The following is a 19,735-nucleotide window of genomic DNA, read 5'->3' as shown; positions in this document are numbered from 1 at the left end:
GGAACCCAGCACCGCCTGCCGACACGCGAGACGGGAAGCATAGAACAGGGAAACCGCATCCCGCAAAATCGGCGTGAACAGCTTCAACAAGGCAGCCGACGAACGCGCAGCCGAGGACAAGGTGCCGGACCCCGGGACGGACCCAAGCGTCCCCACATCCACCACGAGCCAATCCGAAGACAGCTCCAGGAGGGAAAAGAACCGCAAGGCCGAACACAAAAGGCCCCGGGCGCGCAAGCCCTCCGCCACGAGCGCCGCCGAAAGGGAGGGAACCTGCACATGGAGCTGAATAACGCCCACATCGCGGGGAAGGGCAGGGGCAAACAAGCACTCATTCAGGTACTCAAGTTCACCCCCCAGGAAAACCTGAAGCACCGGGGAAGCTTCCCGCCACTCCAGCGTGCGGGAACGACAGAAGGAATGCCAGGAATCCAGACCAAACAAGGGGCAGTCTGCTAGCCAGGACGACTCCGGAACCTCGTAACGGAGCCAGAAAGGGAACAAAGTCCCAAACCTGAACGTGGACGAATCCATTTCCGAGGCATAATCCGGGTCACGCAGGAGGTAAGCTGCAAAGGCCGCTCGCACCACACCAGGTTGGATGCGATAAGCCGAAAACCTCCGGAAGGACGGAACCGACGTACCCGGGGGAACACTGAACCGAACCCGGGGAGGGGCCGACACCAAATCCAACTCGTACGCAGAGGGGGGAAAAGAAAACCCCACTCCTTGTAACAATAAGCCCCGCTCAGCGGGAAGAAAAACCCAGGCGGGGTCCAGCGGGGCCCAAGGCCCCCAAGTCAGCCCCTCCCCAGCCTTGAGGTCCGTCACCACAGGACCCGAGGCCGAGTCCTCTCCCCAAGCCCCGACCCCACAAGACAAGGACGGAGCAGCCGGAAAAGCTGGAGGAAGGGGGGCCCACTGGTCAGACCCTGAAGCTTCGGCCGGGAGACAAGACTCGAATGCCTCTGCCGCCCCCCCCGGAAGGGGCAACCCCCGAAGCTGCCCGAGTCTCGAGATCAAGTAACCCCTGCTCCGACCCCGAAACCCTCAGACGCTTCGGGGCCGGAAGCAGGGGCGGGGGACCAGAACGAACAGAAGGGGAAGGACGAGGAGGTGCGGACTGAACCAGGATCGAAGCGACCCCCACCCCCAAGTCCGGGTCTCGAAAAGCAAAGCGGGGCAGCCCCGGGGCATCCGGGGAAGCAACCAACCGAGCGCGTTGCAACAGACGAAACCTAGACTGCAACGCACGTGCCGCCTGTACCCGAATAAAATCATCAGAGGATTGGGTAAATTGAGTCACAAGCAAGCAGCAACACTCACAGGACTCAGGGTCGAAAGTATCACCGACCCAGCAGGCAGCGTGGCAGAGGCAAAAACAATGAGGGTCACCCTGAGACAAGGGGACCGAGCAACCCTCAAACTCGCACACAGCGAGTGGGGACTCCGGGGTCACATCCATCGGACCCACGCGCCCCCTAGGGGATTCCCAGGGTCCTGAGCGTTTACTTTAAGAGGACTCGCGCTCAGGTAGTCCCAGGCAGGGTGCTGCAAACCGGCGCCCAAAACTACCAAGCAAACTTCTAAAGCTGAACCCCAGGGACGTGTACACTCACGGGGACCTAGCAGGGGGCGCCACCGAGGAGAACAGTGGAAGGGCAAAAACAAACTGAATAAAACGACAGAACCCCCCACCAGGCAAAAACAAAAAGAAAAACAAAACCCCGCAAGAGGACAGCGAACCCCAAGGAACAGAGCCGGCCGCGATGTCGGGAATTACAAGCTGAGCAGCACCCTGCGCCCCTACCAGTGCAAACTGCCTCTTACCCGCCGGTAACAAGGGAGAACAGAACACCCAAGAGCCCAACAGGCGGCCGAAAAACCGAAAGGTAAAACGGACCAGCAGAGGCAGACCCCGAGGAGCCTGTGGAAGGTGGCCCCAAGCCCCAAGGGCAGTACTTACAGGGCACCTAGGGAAGGCAGCCCTAGGCGCATGCAGCCCGAGTACTGAAGATAACTCCTGGCTCTCGCACCCACAAAACTAACACAACACGCAAAGCACAGTGCAGTAGCGACACCGGAGCCAGAGCACACGACCATCGCCTATAGCATCAGCCTCAAGAACTGAGGTGTGGGTAGCCGGCGCGGGGGGTCTGGGGCTCCCCCTTCCCCCTCCCGGGGAGGGGGGAGCTGCGCAGACAGCGGCGCGGCGGTGTGTGACGTCACACTAGTTTGCTTGTTTTCGGTTGGGGAGTTCTATCCACTAGTTCGGTTTTTGGTAGCAATTTTAACCAGAATAGGGGTTTGTTTTGGGGCGCTTACCTTTCTGGGTGCCTGTTCCGGTCGATGGCAGACATAGAATGCTTCCAACTACACGGGGGCTTCTATAGGCCATTGCTCCCCTTGCCTCTCTGAGGGGGCCCGGTTCTGGCCGTGGTCCCCGGTAGGCCTAAGAACTCCATACACATGACTGATGCCAAAGTCTGACATTAGCATATCAGCCTGGGATAGCTTCGGGGGGGCCGACGGGGCTCCCCCCAGAAAAGAAATACGTACATAGAAAAGTAGTGTCAGGAAACGTATAAATGTATAAACTTTCCAAGCATGATTTCCCCCCTGTGTTTTCGCCAGTGCGCTCGCGGCTAACTACTCTCCACTTCACACACTCTTGCGGGTGGGCAATTACCTATATTAAACATTCATATGCATATGTCCGTGTAGAGAATTTTATTGCGATTCCAATGATACCAAAATTAGCGATGTAGGACAACTGTAGGCTTCGCAACCATTAAGAGAGTGGAAACATTTTGTTGCTGTTTGGCGCTCTCGGCGAGTGATCTGCATAATTTTTTATTTGGTGTTGATACTCCTTATGCTTAAGTGGCATTTTATAGGTATGCTCTTATAGACAATTTCATTGCGAACACAGTGATACCAAATTTAAATACGTGCGCCTTCAATTATTGTCAGGACAGTCAAAAGAGTGTACACTTTTTCGGTCTTACTGCGTAGGCGCGCGAAGTGTCGAAAGCATCTGGGGTATTGTTTTTTTTTGAGCGCCGAGAGTGCGAAAGTGTTAAGTGCATAATTTATAGCAGTTTAGTTAGTTCACTGCTTATGCATCCCCATACTCATCTTGTGGGCAGAAGTGGAAAGGGTTACAGAGGCACATAATGGGCTCAGGGACTGAACCCCATAATTCATTTAGCTAAGCAAGTTACAATCTTGATGAGCTAGTTACAAAATTCAATACACATCGTCACATCAATAGGTTCGAGATCGACCACAAGAATTTCTAGCAAAATTGAAAAATGTTAACAGGCACATTGTAAGAAAAATTGAAAAGTTTAGTAGGTACATTATAGTAAAATTTGCGGATTATCAACAGGTACAAGGGAGCCGGTCGGCCGAGCGGACAGCACGCTGGACTTGTGATCCTGTGGTCCTGGGTTCGATCCCAGGCGCCGGCGAGAAACAATGGGCAGAGTTTCTTTCACCCTATGCTCCTGTTACCTAGCAGTAAAATAGGTACCTGGGTGTTAGTCAGCTGTCACGGGCTGCTTCCTGGGGGTGGAGGCCTGGTCGAGGACCGGGCCGCGGGGACACTAAAGCCCCGAAATCATCTCAAGATAACCACAAGATAACAATATGAGGATTATTTATAGGTACTGTATATAGTAGTAAAATATACGTTCAATATAGCATCCATGATATAAGATGATAGCAGTGATTACAATGGTGAGGTTGTATGGACTTTTGTATGTATGGACTCACTGAACTTTTGTGCTACCCACTCCCCCAACATATGTTCTTAGGCACATATGTTGGGGGAGTGGGTAGCACAAAAGTTTAGTGAGTTTTAAGAGTTTAAAGCACTAGGGAGGAAACTATAAGGATAAAATTAGGTATTTTTTGGTTTTAGTTTTGAATAAAGCATAGGTTGGACAGCTTTTCAATTCATTAGGAGTAAGTTCCATAGACTAGGTACCTTTATTTGCATAGTGTGTTTACACAGATTTAGTTTGACTCTGGGAATATCAAAGATATATTTATTTCTGGTGTGGTGATCATGGGTTCTATTACCCCTATCAAGGAAAAGTTTCAGATCAAGATTAGCATTTAGGAACAAGGTTTTGTACATGTAAATGGCACAAGAGAATGTATGGAATAAGTTTATGTTTAGCATGTTTAGGGATTTAAACAGAGGGGCTGTGTGTTGTCTGAAAGCAAAGTTTGTTATAGTTCTGATAGCAGATTTTTGCTGGATGATGATGGGCTTGAGGTGGTTTGCAGTGATTGAGTTCCACGCACAGATACCATAAGTAAGATAGGGATAGATTAGTGTGTAGTATAATGAAAAGAGAGCTTGTAACATAATATCTGATTTTAAATAGTATACCAACCATTTTTTAGACTTTCTTGGTTATGTGTTTTATGTGGGTGCTGAAGTTGTCTCTTGTGTATGTATAAGCCAAGGAACTTTCCATCATTAGTATTGCTGATGTTAACGTTGTCTATCCGAAGCTGAATTACATTTGTTGATTTACTTCCAAATAAAATGTAGTAGGTCTTTTCTATGTTTAGTGTGCAATTGTTGGTTGACATCCATGAGTGGACTTTTTTTAATTTGTTATTTACAAGATTATTTAGTGTGTGTGTGGGTTGGGGTCTAAGTAGATGAAGGTAGTATCGTCAGCAAATAATATAGGTGTAAGAATGTTAGACAAATTAGGCAGATCAGTGATGTATATAAGAAATAGGAGAGGTCCTAGGATGCTACCCTGTGGCACCCCTACAGTTAATGGTAGAGTGGGGGAGGTTATATCATTGATGGCTGCATATTGATGTCTGTCACTAAGATAGGATCGAATATAGTTCAGGGCAAGGCCTCGGATTCCATAATTGTGAAGTTCAAGTAAGAGATAGTTATAATTAACAGTATCAAAGGCCATGACTCTGGTCAATGAGGAGTCCAATTGGGAAATCATTTTTGTCAATGACTGTGTAGATTATATCAAGTAGACTAATAATTGCATAGTTGGTACTCTTTTTGTGAGCAGAAGCCAAACTAACAGAGGGCTTAGTATGTTGAATTTTATGAGGTAGGATTAGAGCTGTTTGTAAATAATTTTTTCAAATATTTTTGATAATACTGTATGGGTAGATTTGATAATGGTCTGTAATTGTTTATGTCTGCCGGACTGCCTCCTCTATGAACTGGCATTACTCTTGCTTTTTTTTAGGGATATCAGGAAGGTATTTTTTTAAGGATATCAGGGAAGGGAAGGAGTTTTATCTGGTTGTTATGTGATATCAACTTGTTGACTCCAGGGAGCCAGTGTCAAGAAATGGAGTGAGGAGGAACATTCTCAAGCTTGCTGTCAGAAAGGTAGAGGGAAGTCAACCATCAAGAAAAACACTAAGCCTCGGACATAATGTAGTTGTGACGTTACAGCCTCTCTCCACTTGGAGGGAACAGTCCTGATTGGTTTAGACCTCAGTGCCTAATGCCTCATTGGTCAATTTCATATAATGGCACAGAAGGTAAGGAGAGCATTATAGTGCCAAGCAGGCCCTGGCCTCGGCATTCTGTCGACATCTTTCGTTACACACAGATGTGAGGATCTATGCTACTGGCCAGTAGCCTAGATTCCCACCTTATGACATTATTACATTATCTCGTCACCTGCCTAATTTCACTTAGTGCAATTCGCTGCAGAATCCGGTTAAGTTACTTGAGAAAAGAGAGAGATTGTGTCACCACGTGATCTGTGGGAACCGACCTGTGAAATTTATATTTATTTAATTTATATGAATTTATATTTACGTTAATTTATATACTTCGATAGCAATTTGTATAATGATAAGTGGACTGTATTTCTGCAATAATCTCATAATCTCACAAATCGATCCTCTACACATTAGGGGGGGTTTATTAGTTTATATATATGCAGCCAATCAAACTACAGAATTAACTACATACATTGAAGAGGTTCCTTATCTTATAGTACAGCAGGCTAGTCCACCAGGTATAACTAGGGTGTAGACACCAAATTATCCTCTTTGAGGTAGCTTCCATCACCCAGTAACTGGTGCACAAAATCTTGCATCCTCGTCTTGACCTGTCAAAAGTGCGCTAGCTGTGAAGCCAGATACCTATATATGACAAGCTATATCAGAGAAAATACTGTACATGGAACAATAAAGACCTGGCTTAATTACCTTTAGTTTGAGGCGATTTCGCGATCTAACCGGGTCACCCTATATCCTGACATTAATGGCCATAAATGAATGATAAACGGGTTTCGGATAGACACTTAACTTGAATTTGTAGACAGCGTGTTGATAATGGTACACTTTTAGTTTCCATAACACTACGTCCAAGTAAAATTAACAGGAGCCGTATTTGCTCCCGTGTGAGCCTCTGGTCTCAATATAAACAATGGCTGCATCTAACACTCCATTCTATTGACGTCTGGCCGACATTCTCCAGAATGATAGGAGCCAAATTTGCTCCACACGTCTCGGAGGTGACACAACAATGGCTGCCCCCCTTCCCCACTCTCACGCCTGGCTTACATTGTCCACATTTCAGAAAGTGATAGAAGGGTCACATTTACTCTACTTTAATATTGATAATTAAGTTAATTTATATAAGATGTTTTTATGATGGTAAAGTCCAAAGACTAATGTATTTAAGAATAATTCCCAGCAGAATAGCTGGTCAATTATAATAGTATGTGGTGATGATATCCCGTTTTCTTTAGACGGTAATTCCACTACAAGTTACGTTTTCTATGGGTAACTTGTTTATACAATACAGCTATTATCTGTATGATTATTAAATGGTGTCGGATTTTCCGACATAATTCCCCAGGGGGCTGCTCACGGGTCGAAGTCCTATTTAGAACAGACGAACACCGATACTCCTCCTTCGAATTATTAGATTAATTTGATGTTAGTAGGGTAGTAATCACACATTTGTGTGTCTGTTCGTACAGGACGGATGTCCCGTACTAGAGTTGCAGGGGTTAGAAGTCTAATGCGATTTCATTTCCCTGTTAACTCTTGAAAGGCTAATATTCAAGCCTTATTACATATTATTTAACCCAGAAGACTGGATGTGATCAAGTACTACAGTCAAGTATGATTCAGGGACTGCAGTGAGATCAGTGACATTAGATATAACTTGAAGTTTCTTCAGGTAACTGGTCACTGATATATAAACACTGAGGCCCATGGAATACATCTTGATTAAATAATAAATGTATCAAATCAGTCATCAGATTTATTGGGGTTTAATTCAGTTAATTGATTCAGAGGATTGAATAGCTCATCATTAAAGTAAAGTATGGTTCTGAGACTGCAGTGGGTTCAGTGACATTGGTCGCAGTGACTTGTAGCTGTTTTAGGCTACTGTTCACTGATTTGCCACTGAGGCCTCATGAACTCATCTTCAGCTTCAAATGATGATACTAACATCAACCTCTGTTACTATAGTCAGCTGTAATCTCCTTAGTATAATGCTACTGGAGAAATATAAGCAGCTGACAAATTTAGATTTCTATTGGTATTGTTTATCTGCAGGCATAGGTTTCCTCAGGCTTGATACTGGGCCTGAGAGTAATTTACCCCCTGCAGAGTTTAACATGGTTATGCCCTGATATTTAGTAGGGCTACCGATGAATCGATGACAATAGTCTGTCCCTACAAGGAGACCGAAGTCGGTGAGGTGATCAGACTTAATATTATCTGCCAATTTTATTCCTCTATTTCTCAGGAATTTGGCTGTTGCTCTCAGACCTTGAACTTGTAGGTCTACTGGTATTTTGTCCACCACAATGGCTTGTACTCGACAGACGTACCTGCCTAAGCGTACTGATGGTTGTACCACCTGGTAGACTTGAGGTCCTGCATCTGTTACAAACCCTGAGATGTTGAATGACGTCTGGGCTACAGGCCTTAATTGTAGTTCATCTGCCAACTTTTTAGTGACAAATGTTCTCTGGGATCCTTGGTCAAACAACCCACGGGTATGGACCTTGGCCCTCTTATTCAGGATGGTAATTTGGGCAGTAGGCAAAGTCGTATTACCTTTAGACTTTGCCGATTGGACACTGTTTGTTTGTTGCACCTTGCAGTACTGTACTGTGGTGGGAATGCTATCTTCCACCTTGGGTCTTGGAGACGTTGTTTTGGTGTCTCTGCACAATGCTGCATGGTGTTGACCTTTGTTACACCTATTACAGGTGTGTAATTGGGTATCACAGTCGTTGATGTTATGTTTCCTGAGGCACCTCGTGCAATGTTGCAAATCTTTGAGTCGCTCAACACGGGCGTCACTATCAGGAAAATTAGGGCAGTGGTACATTGAATGTTTCTCATTGCAGAACAAACATGTTCCATAGCTTCCAGTACCCTTTGGTGTCACGTTCTTGAGTGACACAGTAACTATAGGCTTGGAGGGTCCCACTGCATATACGCCCACACTGCCACTGTTCCACTTTGGTGTTGAATTATATTGTCTAGATTGATTTGGAGTACCTTTGGTACTCTGTGGTTTACTATTATTGGTTTCTGAGGGTTTACTTGGTGGTTTTAATTTGTCATGTGTTCGTAATTGATGAACTACTGACTTTAAACCTTCAGATATTTCATTCATCGATAAGATGCTTTTATTGTAATGAGCACTCATTTGTCTCAATATGTCCCTAGGTATTTTCTCCTGGACAATTATTTTCAAGACCCACTCAGCCCCGTTTGTATCTGCTGTCAGGCTGAGGGCATTGATCAATGATTCTACCTCCAGCTTGAAGACTTGGAGTGAATCAGCTGAAGCCTCCGGTGGGGGTAAATGCAACAGCACATGAACTAAATGTGATGTTCTTACTTCTGGATCAGCATAATTATCTTTGAGGAGTTTTACTGCCAGATCATAGCCGTCAGTAGTTAATCTCAGATGGGATACTACTGTTTTAGCCTCACCTGATAATTGGCCTTGCAAATAAGAGAATTTACTACTCTTTGGTAAAGATTGTTTTGAGTCTACAAGGTCAACGAATTTGTTCCAAAATTCGTCCCAATCTTCCTTATCTTTTCCTGAGAAAGTGGGTAAATTAATTGGAGGGAGTCGAGCTTCTGCTTGACTCGTATTAGATGCAACAGTTGTTGTTGTTGCTGTTGCCTTGTTCTGGGCAATTAATTTGACATAAGGCTGTAACGTGGCCTGAGTGTGATCTTCATAATTCGCAAGATCAACCATAATGTCGTCTATTTCTGTTTCTGATAAATTGGTATTGGCAAGTTCAGCCACATATGTTGCTATTTGACATTTGATATGCTCAAATTTACCTGCAGCTGCTTGATAATAGCTTTCCAGGTCAGCATAATCAACTGTTGATTGTTGTGACAAATCTTCACATTTCTTGATCTGTCTTGTTAAGTGGCCTTTAAGACCTGCAAGGGTTCTTTTCATTCTCCCTGCATTATCCATACTGGCTCGTTGGTGAAGCCTTGTGGGACTTGTACTTGGGCTGCTCATAATACTGAACAAGCACTGATGGTAGCCTAGGGTAAATTCTGCACTCACTAGGCAATAATCCTACCTCTACTAGAGGTTAGCACTTAAAATTAATACACATTATATATATACAATCATACACACTAATGATTTGAGTGATAAACCAGTGTCACTGGTAGTACCTTTAGGTTAGCTCTTCTATATCACCCTAGGATGGTAGAGACACTAATTAATCACTCAAAGGTGTAATGATCATAAGTAAATTATTATATATACAACTCAACTCGAGTTGATAAAAATTACACCCAAAATAGGGTCTGGACCATTCATTAATGGTGTTAGATTATTGAATATAGTACAACTGACTATGGTAATAATGGGACTAGGATGAGCAATAATAGTTCAACTAGTCAATGGTTAATATCCTACCCTGTTGTGGGTTGGCAATTAGTAAATATTATACTGTGATCACTAGTGCAATATATATTAAATAATTCTCTATCTTGGAGAAATAATATACACAATTATTGATAATAGCCTCTATGAAACTTCTAATATTATCTAGAAGTATTAAATATTATTAGTGACCTCGCGAAATAAACTCCACAAAATTCGTAGATAATCTCTCGCGAAATGTAACACCACGAAATCCGTGAACAATCTTGCGAGGACACAGCCACTAATTTGGCTGGCTTCTATATTAGCGCTGTCATTTCACGAAATAACACGCCACCAAATATCTGTGGGTGTGCATGAAACCGCTGACGAAGCTGAACTGGGCTGAGGGAGGCTACTGAGCTCCCTCGAGGCTAGGCTGCCGTCTTGACTGCTGGCCTTTGTTTAAATAACACTGCACTAGTATATTTAATGAATCCACTGGTTAACTGGTTCATCCGGTACTAAGATGACCAAATGTGGGTTCAAAGGACCGAATATTCCGGTTCCGAAGGTCCAAATAATTCGGTTTCGAAGGACCAAATAATGTGGGAACCGACCTGTGAAATTTATATTTATTTAATTTATATGAATTTATATTTACGTTAATTTATATACTTCGATAGCAATTTGTATAATGATAAGTGGACTGTATTTCTGCAATAATCTCATAATCTCACAAATCGATCCTCTACACATTAGGGGGGGTTTATTAGTTTATATATATGCAGCCAATCAAACTACAGAATTAACTACATACATTGAAGAGGTTCCTTATCTTATAGTACAGCAGGCTAGTCCACCAGGTATAACTAGGGTGTAGACACCAAATTATCCTCTTTGAGGTAGCTTCCATCACCCAGTAACTGGTGCAAAAAATCTTGCATCCTCGTCTTGACCTGTCAAAAGTGCGCTAGCTGTGAAGCCAGATACCTATATATGACAAGCTATATCAGAGAAAATACTGTACATGGAACAATAAAGACCTGGCTTAATTACCTTTAGTTTGAGGCGATTTCGCGATCTAACCGGGTCACCCTATATCCTGACATTAATGGCCATAAATGAATGATAAACGGGTTTCGGATAGACACTTAACTTGAATTTGTAGACAGCGTGTTGATAATGGTACACTTTTAGTTTCCATAACACTACGTCCAAGTAAAATTAACAGGAGCCGTATTTGCTCCCGTGTGAGCCTCTGGTCTCAATATAAACAATGGCTGCATCTAACACTCCATTCTATTGACGTCTGGCCGACATTCTCCAGAATGATAGGAGCCAAATTTGCTCCACACGTCTCGGAGGTGACACAACAATGGCTGCCCCCCTTCCCCACTCTCACGCCTGGCTTACATTGTCCACATTTCAGAAAGTGATAGAAGGGTCACATTTACTCTACTTTAATATTGATAATTAAGTTAATTTATATAAGATGTTTTTATGATGGTAAAGTCCAAAGACTAATGTATTTAAGAATAATTCCCAGCAGAATAGCTGGTCAATTATAATAGTATGTGGTGATGATATCCCGTTTTCTTTAGATGGTAATTCCACTACAAGTTACGTTTTCTATGGGTAACTTGTTTATACAATACAGCTATTATCTGTATGATTATTAAATGGTGTCGGATTTTCCGACATAATTCCCCAGGGGGCTGCTCACGGGTCGAAGTCCTATTTAGAACAGACGAACACCGATACTCCTCCTTCGAATTATTAGATTAATTTGATGTTAGTAGGGTAGTAATCACACATTTGTGTGTCTGTTCGTACAGGACGGATGTCCCGTACTAGAGTTGCAGGGGTTAGAAGTCTAATGCGATTTCATTTCCCTGTTAACTCTTGAAAGGCTAATATTCAAGCCTTATTACATATTATTTAACCCAGAAGACTGGATGTGATCAAGTACTACAGTCAAGTATGATTCAGGGACTGCAGTGAGATCAGTGACATTAGATATAACTTGAAGTTTCTTCAGGTAACTGGTCACTGATATATAAACACTGAGGCCCATGGAATACATCTTGATTAAATAATAAATGTATCAAATCAGTCATCAGATTTATTGGGGTTTAATTCAGTTAATTGATTCAGAGGATTGAATAGCTCATCATTAAAGTAAAGTATGGTTCTGAGACTGCAGTGGGTTCAGTGACATTGGTCGCAGTGACTTGTAGCTGTTTTAGGCTACTGTTCACTGATTTGCCACTGAGGCCTCATGAACTCATCTTCAGCTTCAAATGATGATACTAACATCAACCTCTGTTACTATAGTCAGCTGTAATCTCCTTAGTATAATGCTACTGGAGAAATATAAGCAGCTGACAAATTTAGATTTCTATTGGTATTGTTTATCTGCAGGCATAGGTTTCCTCAGGCTTGATACTGGGCCTGAGAGTAATTTACCCCCTGCAGAGTTTAACATGGTTATGCCCTGATATTTAGTAGGGCTACCGATGAATCGATGACAATAGTCTGTCCCTACAAGGAGACCGAAGTCGGTGAGGTGATCAGACTTAATATTATCTGCCAATTTTATTCCTCTATTTCTCAGGAATTTGGCTGTTGCTCTCAGACCTTGAACTTGTAGGTCTACTGGTATTTTGTCCACCACAATGGCTTGTACTCGACAGACGTACCTGCCTAAGCGTACTGATGGTTGTACCACCTGGTAGACTTGAGGTCCTGCATCTGTTACAAACCCTGAGATGTTGAATGACGTCTGGGCTACAGGCCTTAATTGTAGTTCATCTGCCAACTTTTTAGTGACAAATGTTCTCTGGGATCCTTGGTCAAACAACCCACGGGTATGGACCTTGGCCCTCTTATTCAGGATGGTAATTTGGGCAGTAGGCAAAGTCGTATTACCTTTAGACTTTGCCGATTGGACACTGTTTGTTTGTTGCACCTTGCAGTACTGTACTGTGGTGGGAATGCTATCTTCCACCTTGGGTCTTGGAGACGTTGTTTTGGTGTCTCTGCACAATGCTGCATGGTGTTGACCTTTGTTACACCTATTACAGGTGTGTAATTGGGTATCACAGTCGTTGATGTTATGTTTCCTGAGGCACCTCGTGCAATGTTGCAAATCTTTGAGTCGCTCAACACGGGCGTCACTATCAGGAAAATTAGGGCAGTGGTACATTGAATGTTTCTCATTGCAGAACAAACATGTTCCATAGCTTCCAGTACCCTTTGGTGTCACGTTCTTGAGTGACACAGTAACTATAGGCTTGGAGGGTCCCACTGCATATACGCCCACACTGCCACTGTTCCACTTTGGTGTTGAATTATATTGTCTAGATTGATTTGGAGTACCTTTGGTACTCTGTGGTTTACTATTATTGGTTTCTGAGGGTTTACTTGGTGGTTTTAATTTGTCATGTGTTCGTAATTGATGAACTACTGACTTTAAACCTTCAGATATTTCATTCATAGATAAGATGCTTTTATTGTAATGAGCACTCATTTGTCTCAATATGTCCCTAGGTATTTTCTCCTGGACAATTATTTTCAAGACCCACTCAGCCCCGTTTGTATCTGCTGTCAGGCTGAGGGCATTGATCAATGATTCTACCTCCAGCTTGAAGACTTGGAGTGAATCAGCTGAAGCCTCCGGTGGGGGTAAATGCAACAGCTCATGAACTAAATGTGATGTTCTTACTTCTGGATCAGCATAATTATCTTTGAGGAGTTTTACTGCCAGATCATAGCCGTCAGTAGTTAATCTCAGATGGGATACTACTGTTTTAGCCTCACCTGATAATTGGCCTTGCAAATAAGAGAATTTACTACTCTTTGGTAAAGATTGTTTTGAGTCTACAAGGTCAACGAATTTGTTCCAAAATTCGTCCCAATCTTCCTTATCTTTTCCTGAGAAAGTGGGTAAATTAATTGGAGGGAGTCGAGCTTCTGCTTGACTCGTATTAGATGCAACAGTTGTTGTTGTTGCTGTTGCCTTGTTCTGGGCAATTAATTTGACATAAGGCTGTAACGTGGCCTGAGTGTGATCTTCATAATTCGCAAGATCAACCATAATGTCGTCTATTTCTGTTTCTGATAAATTGGTATTGGCAAGTTCAGCCACATATGTTGCTATTTGACATTTGATATGCTCAAATTTACCTGCAGCTGCTTGATAATAGCTTTCCAGGTCAGCATAATCAACTGTTGATTGTTGTGACAAATCTTCACATTTCTTGATCTGTCTTGTTAAGTGGCCTTTAAGACCTGCAAGGGTTCTTTTCATTCTCCCTGCATTATCCATACTGGCTCGTTGGTGAAGCCTTGTGGGACTTGTACTTGGGCTGCTCATAATACTGAACAAGCACTGATGGTAGCCTAGGGTAAATTCTGCACTCACTAGGCAATAATCCTACCTCTACTAGAGGTTAGCACTTAAAATTAATACACATTATATATATACAATCATACACACTAATGATTTGAGTGATAAACCAGTGTCACTGGTAGTACCTTTAGGTTAGCTCTTCTATATCACCCTAGGATGGTAGAGACACTAATTAATCACTCAAAGGTGTAATGATCATAAGTAAATTATTATATATACAACTCAACTCGAGTTGATAAAAATTACACCCAAAATAGGGTCTGGACCATTCATTAATGGTGTTAGATTATTGAATATAGTACAACTGACTATGGTAATAATGGGACTAGGATGAGCAATAATAGTTCAACTAGTCAATGGTTAATATCCTACCCTGTTGTGGGTTGGCAATTAGTAAATATTATACTGTGATCACTAGTGCAATATATATTAAATAATTCTCTATCTTGGAGAAATAATATACACAATTATTGATAATAGCCTCTATGAAACTTCTAATATTATCTAGAAGTATTAAATATTATTAGTGACCTCGCGAAATAAACTCCACAAAATTCGTAGATAATCTCTCGCGAAATGTAACACCACGAAATCCGTGAACAATCTTGCGAGGACACAGCCACTAATTTGGCTGGCTTCTATATTAGCGCTGTCATTTCACGAAATAACAGCCACCAAATATCTGTGGGTGTGCATGAAACCGCTGACGAAGCTGAACTGGGCTGAGGGAGGCTACTGAGCTCCCTCGAGGCTAGGCTGCCGTCTTGACTGCTGGCCTTTGTTTAAATAACACTGCACTAGTATATTTAATGAATCCACTGGTTAACTGGTTCATCCGGTACTAAGATGACCAAATGTGGGTTCAAAGGACCGAATATTCCGGTTCCGAAGGTCCAAATAATTCGGTTTCGAAGGACCAAATAATGTGGGAACCGACCTGTGGAATTTATATTTATTTAATTTATATGAATTTATATTTACGTTAATTTATATACTTCGATAGCAATTTGTATAATGATAAGTGGACTGTATTTCTGCAATAATCTCATAATCTCACAAATCGATCCTCTACACATTAGGGGGGGTTTATTAGTTTATATATATGCAGCCAATCAAACTACAGAATTAACTACATACATTGAAGAGGTTCCTTATCTTATAGTACAGCAGGCTAGTCCACCAGGTATAACTAGGGTGTAGACACCAAATTATCCTCTTTGAGGTAGCTTCCATCACCCAGTAACTGGTGCACAAAATCTTGCATCCTCGTCTTGACCTGTCAAAAGTGCGCTAGCTGTGAAGCCAGATACCTATATATGACAAGCTATATCAGAGAAAATACTGTACATGGAACAATAAAGACCTGGCTTAATTACCTTTAGTTTGAGGCGATTTCGCGATCTAACCGGGTCACCCTATATCCTGACATTAATGGCCATAAATGAATGATAAACGGGTTTCGGATAGACACTTAACTTGAATTTGTAGACAGCGTGTTGATAATGGTACACTTTTAGTTTCCATAACACTACGTCCAAGTAAAATTAACAGGAGCCGTATTTGCTCCCGTGTGAGCCTCTGGTCTCAATATAAACAATGGCTGCATCTAACACTCCATTCTATTGACGTCTGGCCGACATTCTCCAGAATGATAGGAGCCAAATTTGCTCCACACGTCTCGGAGGTGACACAACAATGGCTGCCCCCCTTCCCCACTCTCACGCCTGGCTTACATTGTCCACATTTCAGAAAGTGATAGAAGGGTCACATTTACTCTACTTTAATATTGATAATTAAGTTAATTTATATAAGATGTTTTTATGATGGTAAAGTCCAAAGACTAATGTATTTAAGAATAATTCCCAGCAGAATAGCTGGTCAATTATAATAGTATGTGGTGATGATATCCCGTTTTCTTTAGACGGTAATTCCACTACAAGTTACGTTTTCTATGGGTAACTTGTTTATACAATACAGCTATTATCTGTATGATTATTAAATGGTGTCGGATTTTCCGACATGATCACAGCAAGAAGCAGCGAGACTTGCCAGTGTTATATCAGTGATCATCGTGAACACCTTCATATTAAAATTAATGAGACCGGGTTATCAGTGAAGTACTGTACATTGATTCCCCACTGCTACCATTAATTTTTCGGAGAGAGATAAGGGAGCCGGTCGGCCGAGCGGACAGCATGCTGGACTGTGATCCTGTGGTCCCGGGTTCGATCCAGGGCGCCGGCGAGAAACAATGGGCAGAGTTTCTTTCACCCTATGCCCCTGTTACCTAGCAGTAAAATAGGTACCTGGGTGTTAGTCAGCTGTCACGGGCTGCTTCCTGGGGGTGGAGGCCTGGTCGAGGACCGGGCCGCGGGGACACTAAAAAGCCCCGAAATCATCTCAAGATAACCTCAAGATAACTTTATTTTCAGAGCGATTTGTGGCCTTTTTCTCACCAAGCCATGCCACCCTACCACGTGAGCCCACCCTGTGTGTGTGAGCTAACCCTACCACCCTGTGTGTAGCTGTCGCCACCGCTACCCCAGCTTGCTCGTCGCGCTACGCTCGGCCACGGAACACCTGTTGATCCAGTTGCACCTGCCACCCTGTGTCGACTGTGTTACTCGCATGTCATCACGTGCAGTAATTGCTGGAGTATTATATCTGAGCATCTACAGTCCAACATTGTGTGTATGCAAGGTGTGAGTGACAGGCTGGCCCTAAAGTGAGCACAAACATTTTTCTTGTTCCTAAAGTGTTTTCTCTTGTGTTGGTCTTGGATCAGCCATCCGAGCCGCATTGTTATCACCCGATACAGGTGAGAGGTAGATTGGTCGAAGAAGCAACGGGACAAATGTCAGTACAGCAGTCTGCGTGATACTGTATCCGTTCACTGTCATTGGTGTAAGTGTTATACACACTCCACACAGTTAATATATCTTATATTTTTGTGCATTTGAGTTGTACGGTGTTGGTATTGATATTATATTATTACAGTATATCACTATTTCATTATTGAGTATTTCAGTATCTGTGTGATACAGTGCATTTTATATTCTTTCCAGATACCAGTGGATGAATAAGTCATTGGGTGTTGTGTGTAGTTGACACCTGTGAATTATTTTTGCAGTTATTGATTATTGTGTTGTGTGTACATTATAGTGTTGTACTGTACTTGTGTGTTACCATCAAGTGTTGTACGTGATTATTTATTATTGCAGTCCAGGTGACAAATGTTAACATAATTAATAAATTGATTTGTTGCAGTCCAAGTGACAAGTGTTAACATAAATTACATTATTATTATTAGTAATGGCAATGTCTTCTCAGATATAATAACATAGGATACAAACCCACACTTGTTTATGTGTGAAATTTATGCAAGGAATTTACACCAAGTCTTTCACAGTCTGAGTGTGTGGTTAGGTCTTGTCAAGGTCTGAGTGTGTGGTTAGGTCTTGTCAAGGTCTGAGTGTGTGGTTAGGTCTTGTCAAGGTCTGAGTGTGTGGTTAGGTCTTGTCAAGGTCTGAGTGTGTAGTTAGGTCTTGTCAAGGTCTGAGTGTGTGGTTAGGTCTTGTCAAGGTCTGAGTGTGTGGTTAGGTCTTGTCAAGGTCTGAGTGTGTGGTTAGGTCTTGTCAAGGTCTGAGTGTGTGGTTAGGACAAGACTTGCTCCTAAACGTCTAATGTGGCTCCTATCCTGGGCCCAGTCCTCTTATCCTTCTTGATGGTCAAGAAGGATAAGAGGGCTGGACCTTCTTGACCGTCAAGAAGGATAAGAGGACTGGACCTTCTTGACAGTCAAGAAGGATAAGAGGACTAGACCTTCTTGACCATCAAGAAGGATAAGAGGACTGGACCTTCTTGACCACCAAGAAGGATAAGAGGACTGGACCTTCTTGACCATCAAGAAGGATAAGAGGACTGGGCCCAGGATAGGAGCCACATTAGACTTGAGGAGCAAGTCTCATCCTAACCACACACTCAGACCTTGACAAGACCTAACCACACACTCAGACCTTGACAAGACCTAACCACACACTCAGACCTTGACAAGACCTAACCACACACTCAGACCTTGACAAGACCTAACCACACACTCAGACCTTGACAAGACCTAACCACACACTCAGACCTTGACAAGACCTAACCACACACTCAGACCTTGACAAGACCTAACCACACACTCAGACCTTGACAAGACCTAACCACACACTCAGACCTTGACAAGACCTAACTACACACTCAGACCTTGACAAGACCTAACCACACACTCAGACCTTGACAAGACCTAACCACACACTCAGACCTTGACAAGACCTAACCACACACTCAGACCTAGACAAGACCTAACCACACACTCAGACCTTGACAAGACCTAACCACACACTCAGACCTTGACAAGACCTAACCACACACTCAGACCTTGACAAGACCTAACCACACACTCAGACCTTGACAAGACCTAACCACACACTCAGACCTTGACAAGACCTAACCACACACTCAGACCTTGACAAGACCTAACCACACACTCAGACCTTGACAAGACCTAACTACACACTCAGACCTTGACAAGACCTAACCACACACTCAGACCTTGACAAGACCTAACCACACACTCAGACCTTGACAAGACCTAACCACACACTCAGACCTAGACAAGACCTAACCACACTCTCAGACCTTGACAAGACCTAACCACACACTCAGACCTAGACAAGACCTAACCACACACTCAGACCTTGACAAGACCTAACCACACACTCAGACCTTGACAAGACCTAACCACACACTCAGACCTTGACAAGACCTAACCACACACTCAGACCTAGACAAGACCTAACCACACACTCAGACCTTGACAAGACCTAACCACACACTCAGACCTTGACAAGACCTAACCACACACTCAGACCTTGACAAGACCTAACCACACACTCAGACTGCAAAAGACTTGGTGTAAATTCCTTGCATAAATTTCACACATAAACAAGTGTGGGTTTGTATCCTATGTTATTATATCTGTGAGAAGACATTGCCATTACTAATAATAATAATACTTCACCTGTACTGGCCACAACAACACTTCATTTGTCAGCGAACTAATTCAATATTTCTGTTATACAAGTATATTAGAAATACGAAGCTGGTTTATACCTTAGACACAGAAACTGTTGCCATCGCTGAGGAGGCTGGAGAACACCGAGGGCGGGAGGCTGGAGAACACCGAGGGCGGGAGGCTGGAGAACACCGAGGGCGGGAGGCTGGAGAACACCGAGGGCGGGAGGCTGGAGAACACCGAGGGCGGGAGGCTGGAGAACACCGAGGGCGGGAGGCTGGAGAACACCGAGGGCTGGAGGCTGGAGAACACCGAGGGCGGGAGACTGGAGAACACCGAGGGCGGGAGGCTGGAGAACACCGAG

General features: G+C 43.3%; 1 protein-coding gene across 1 annotated transcript in view; it reads right to left on the bottom strand.

Annotated features, from left to right (window-relative positions):
• The window catches only part of LOC123754673 (origin recognition complex subunit 3-like), a 194,658-nt gene extending 175,165 nt beyond the window's left edge, over nt 1-19,493 (bottom strand). Inside the window, exon 1 of the mRNA XM_069320246.1 lies at nt 19,470-19,493. Within this exon, the coding sequence (XP_069176347.1) occupies nt 19,470-19,493 (24 nt within the window). The remainder of the gene's footprint in view (nt 1-19,469) is intronic.
• Between the last annotated feature and the right edge of the window lie 242 nt (nt 19,494-19,735).

This window comes from Procambarus clarkii, unplaced genomic scaffold (genome assembly GCF_040958095.1).
Source record: "Procambarus clarkii isolate CNS0578487 unplaced genomic scaffold, FALCON_Pclarkii_2.0 HiC_scaffold_107, whole genome shotgun sequence".
Classification (NCBI taxonomy): domain Eukaryota; kingdom Metazoa; phylum Arthropoda; class Malacostraca; order Decapoda; family Cambaridae; genus Procambarus; species Procambarus clarkii.
This window is presented reverse-complemented; position numbering and strand designations above follow the sequence as displayed.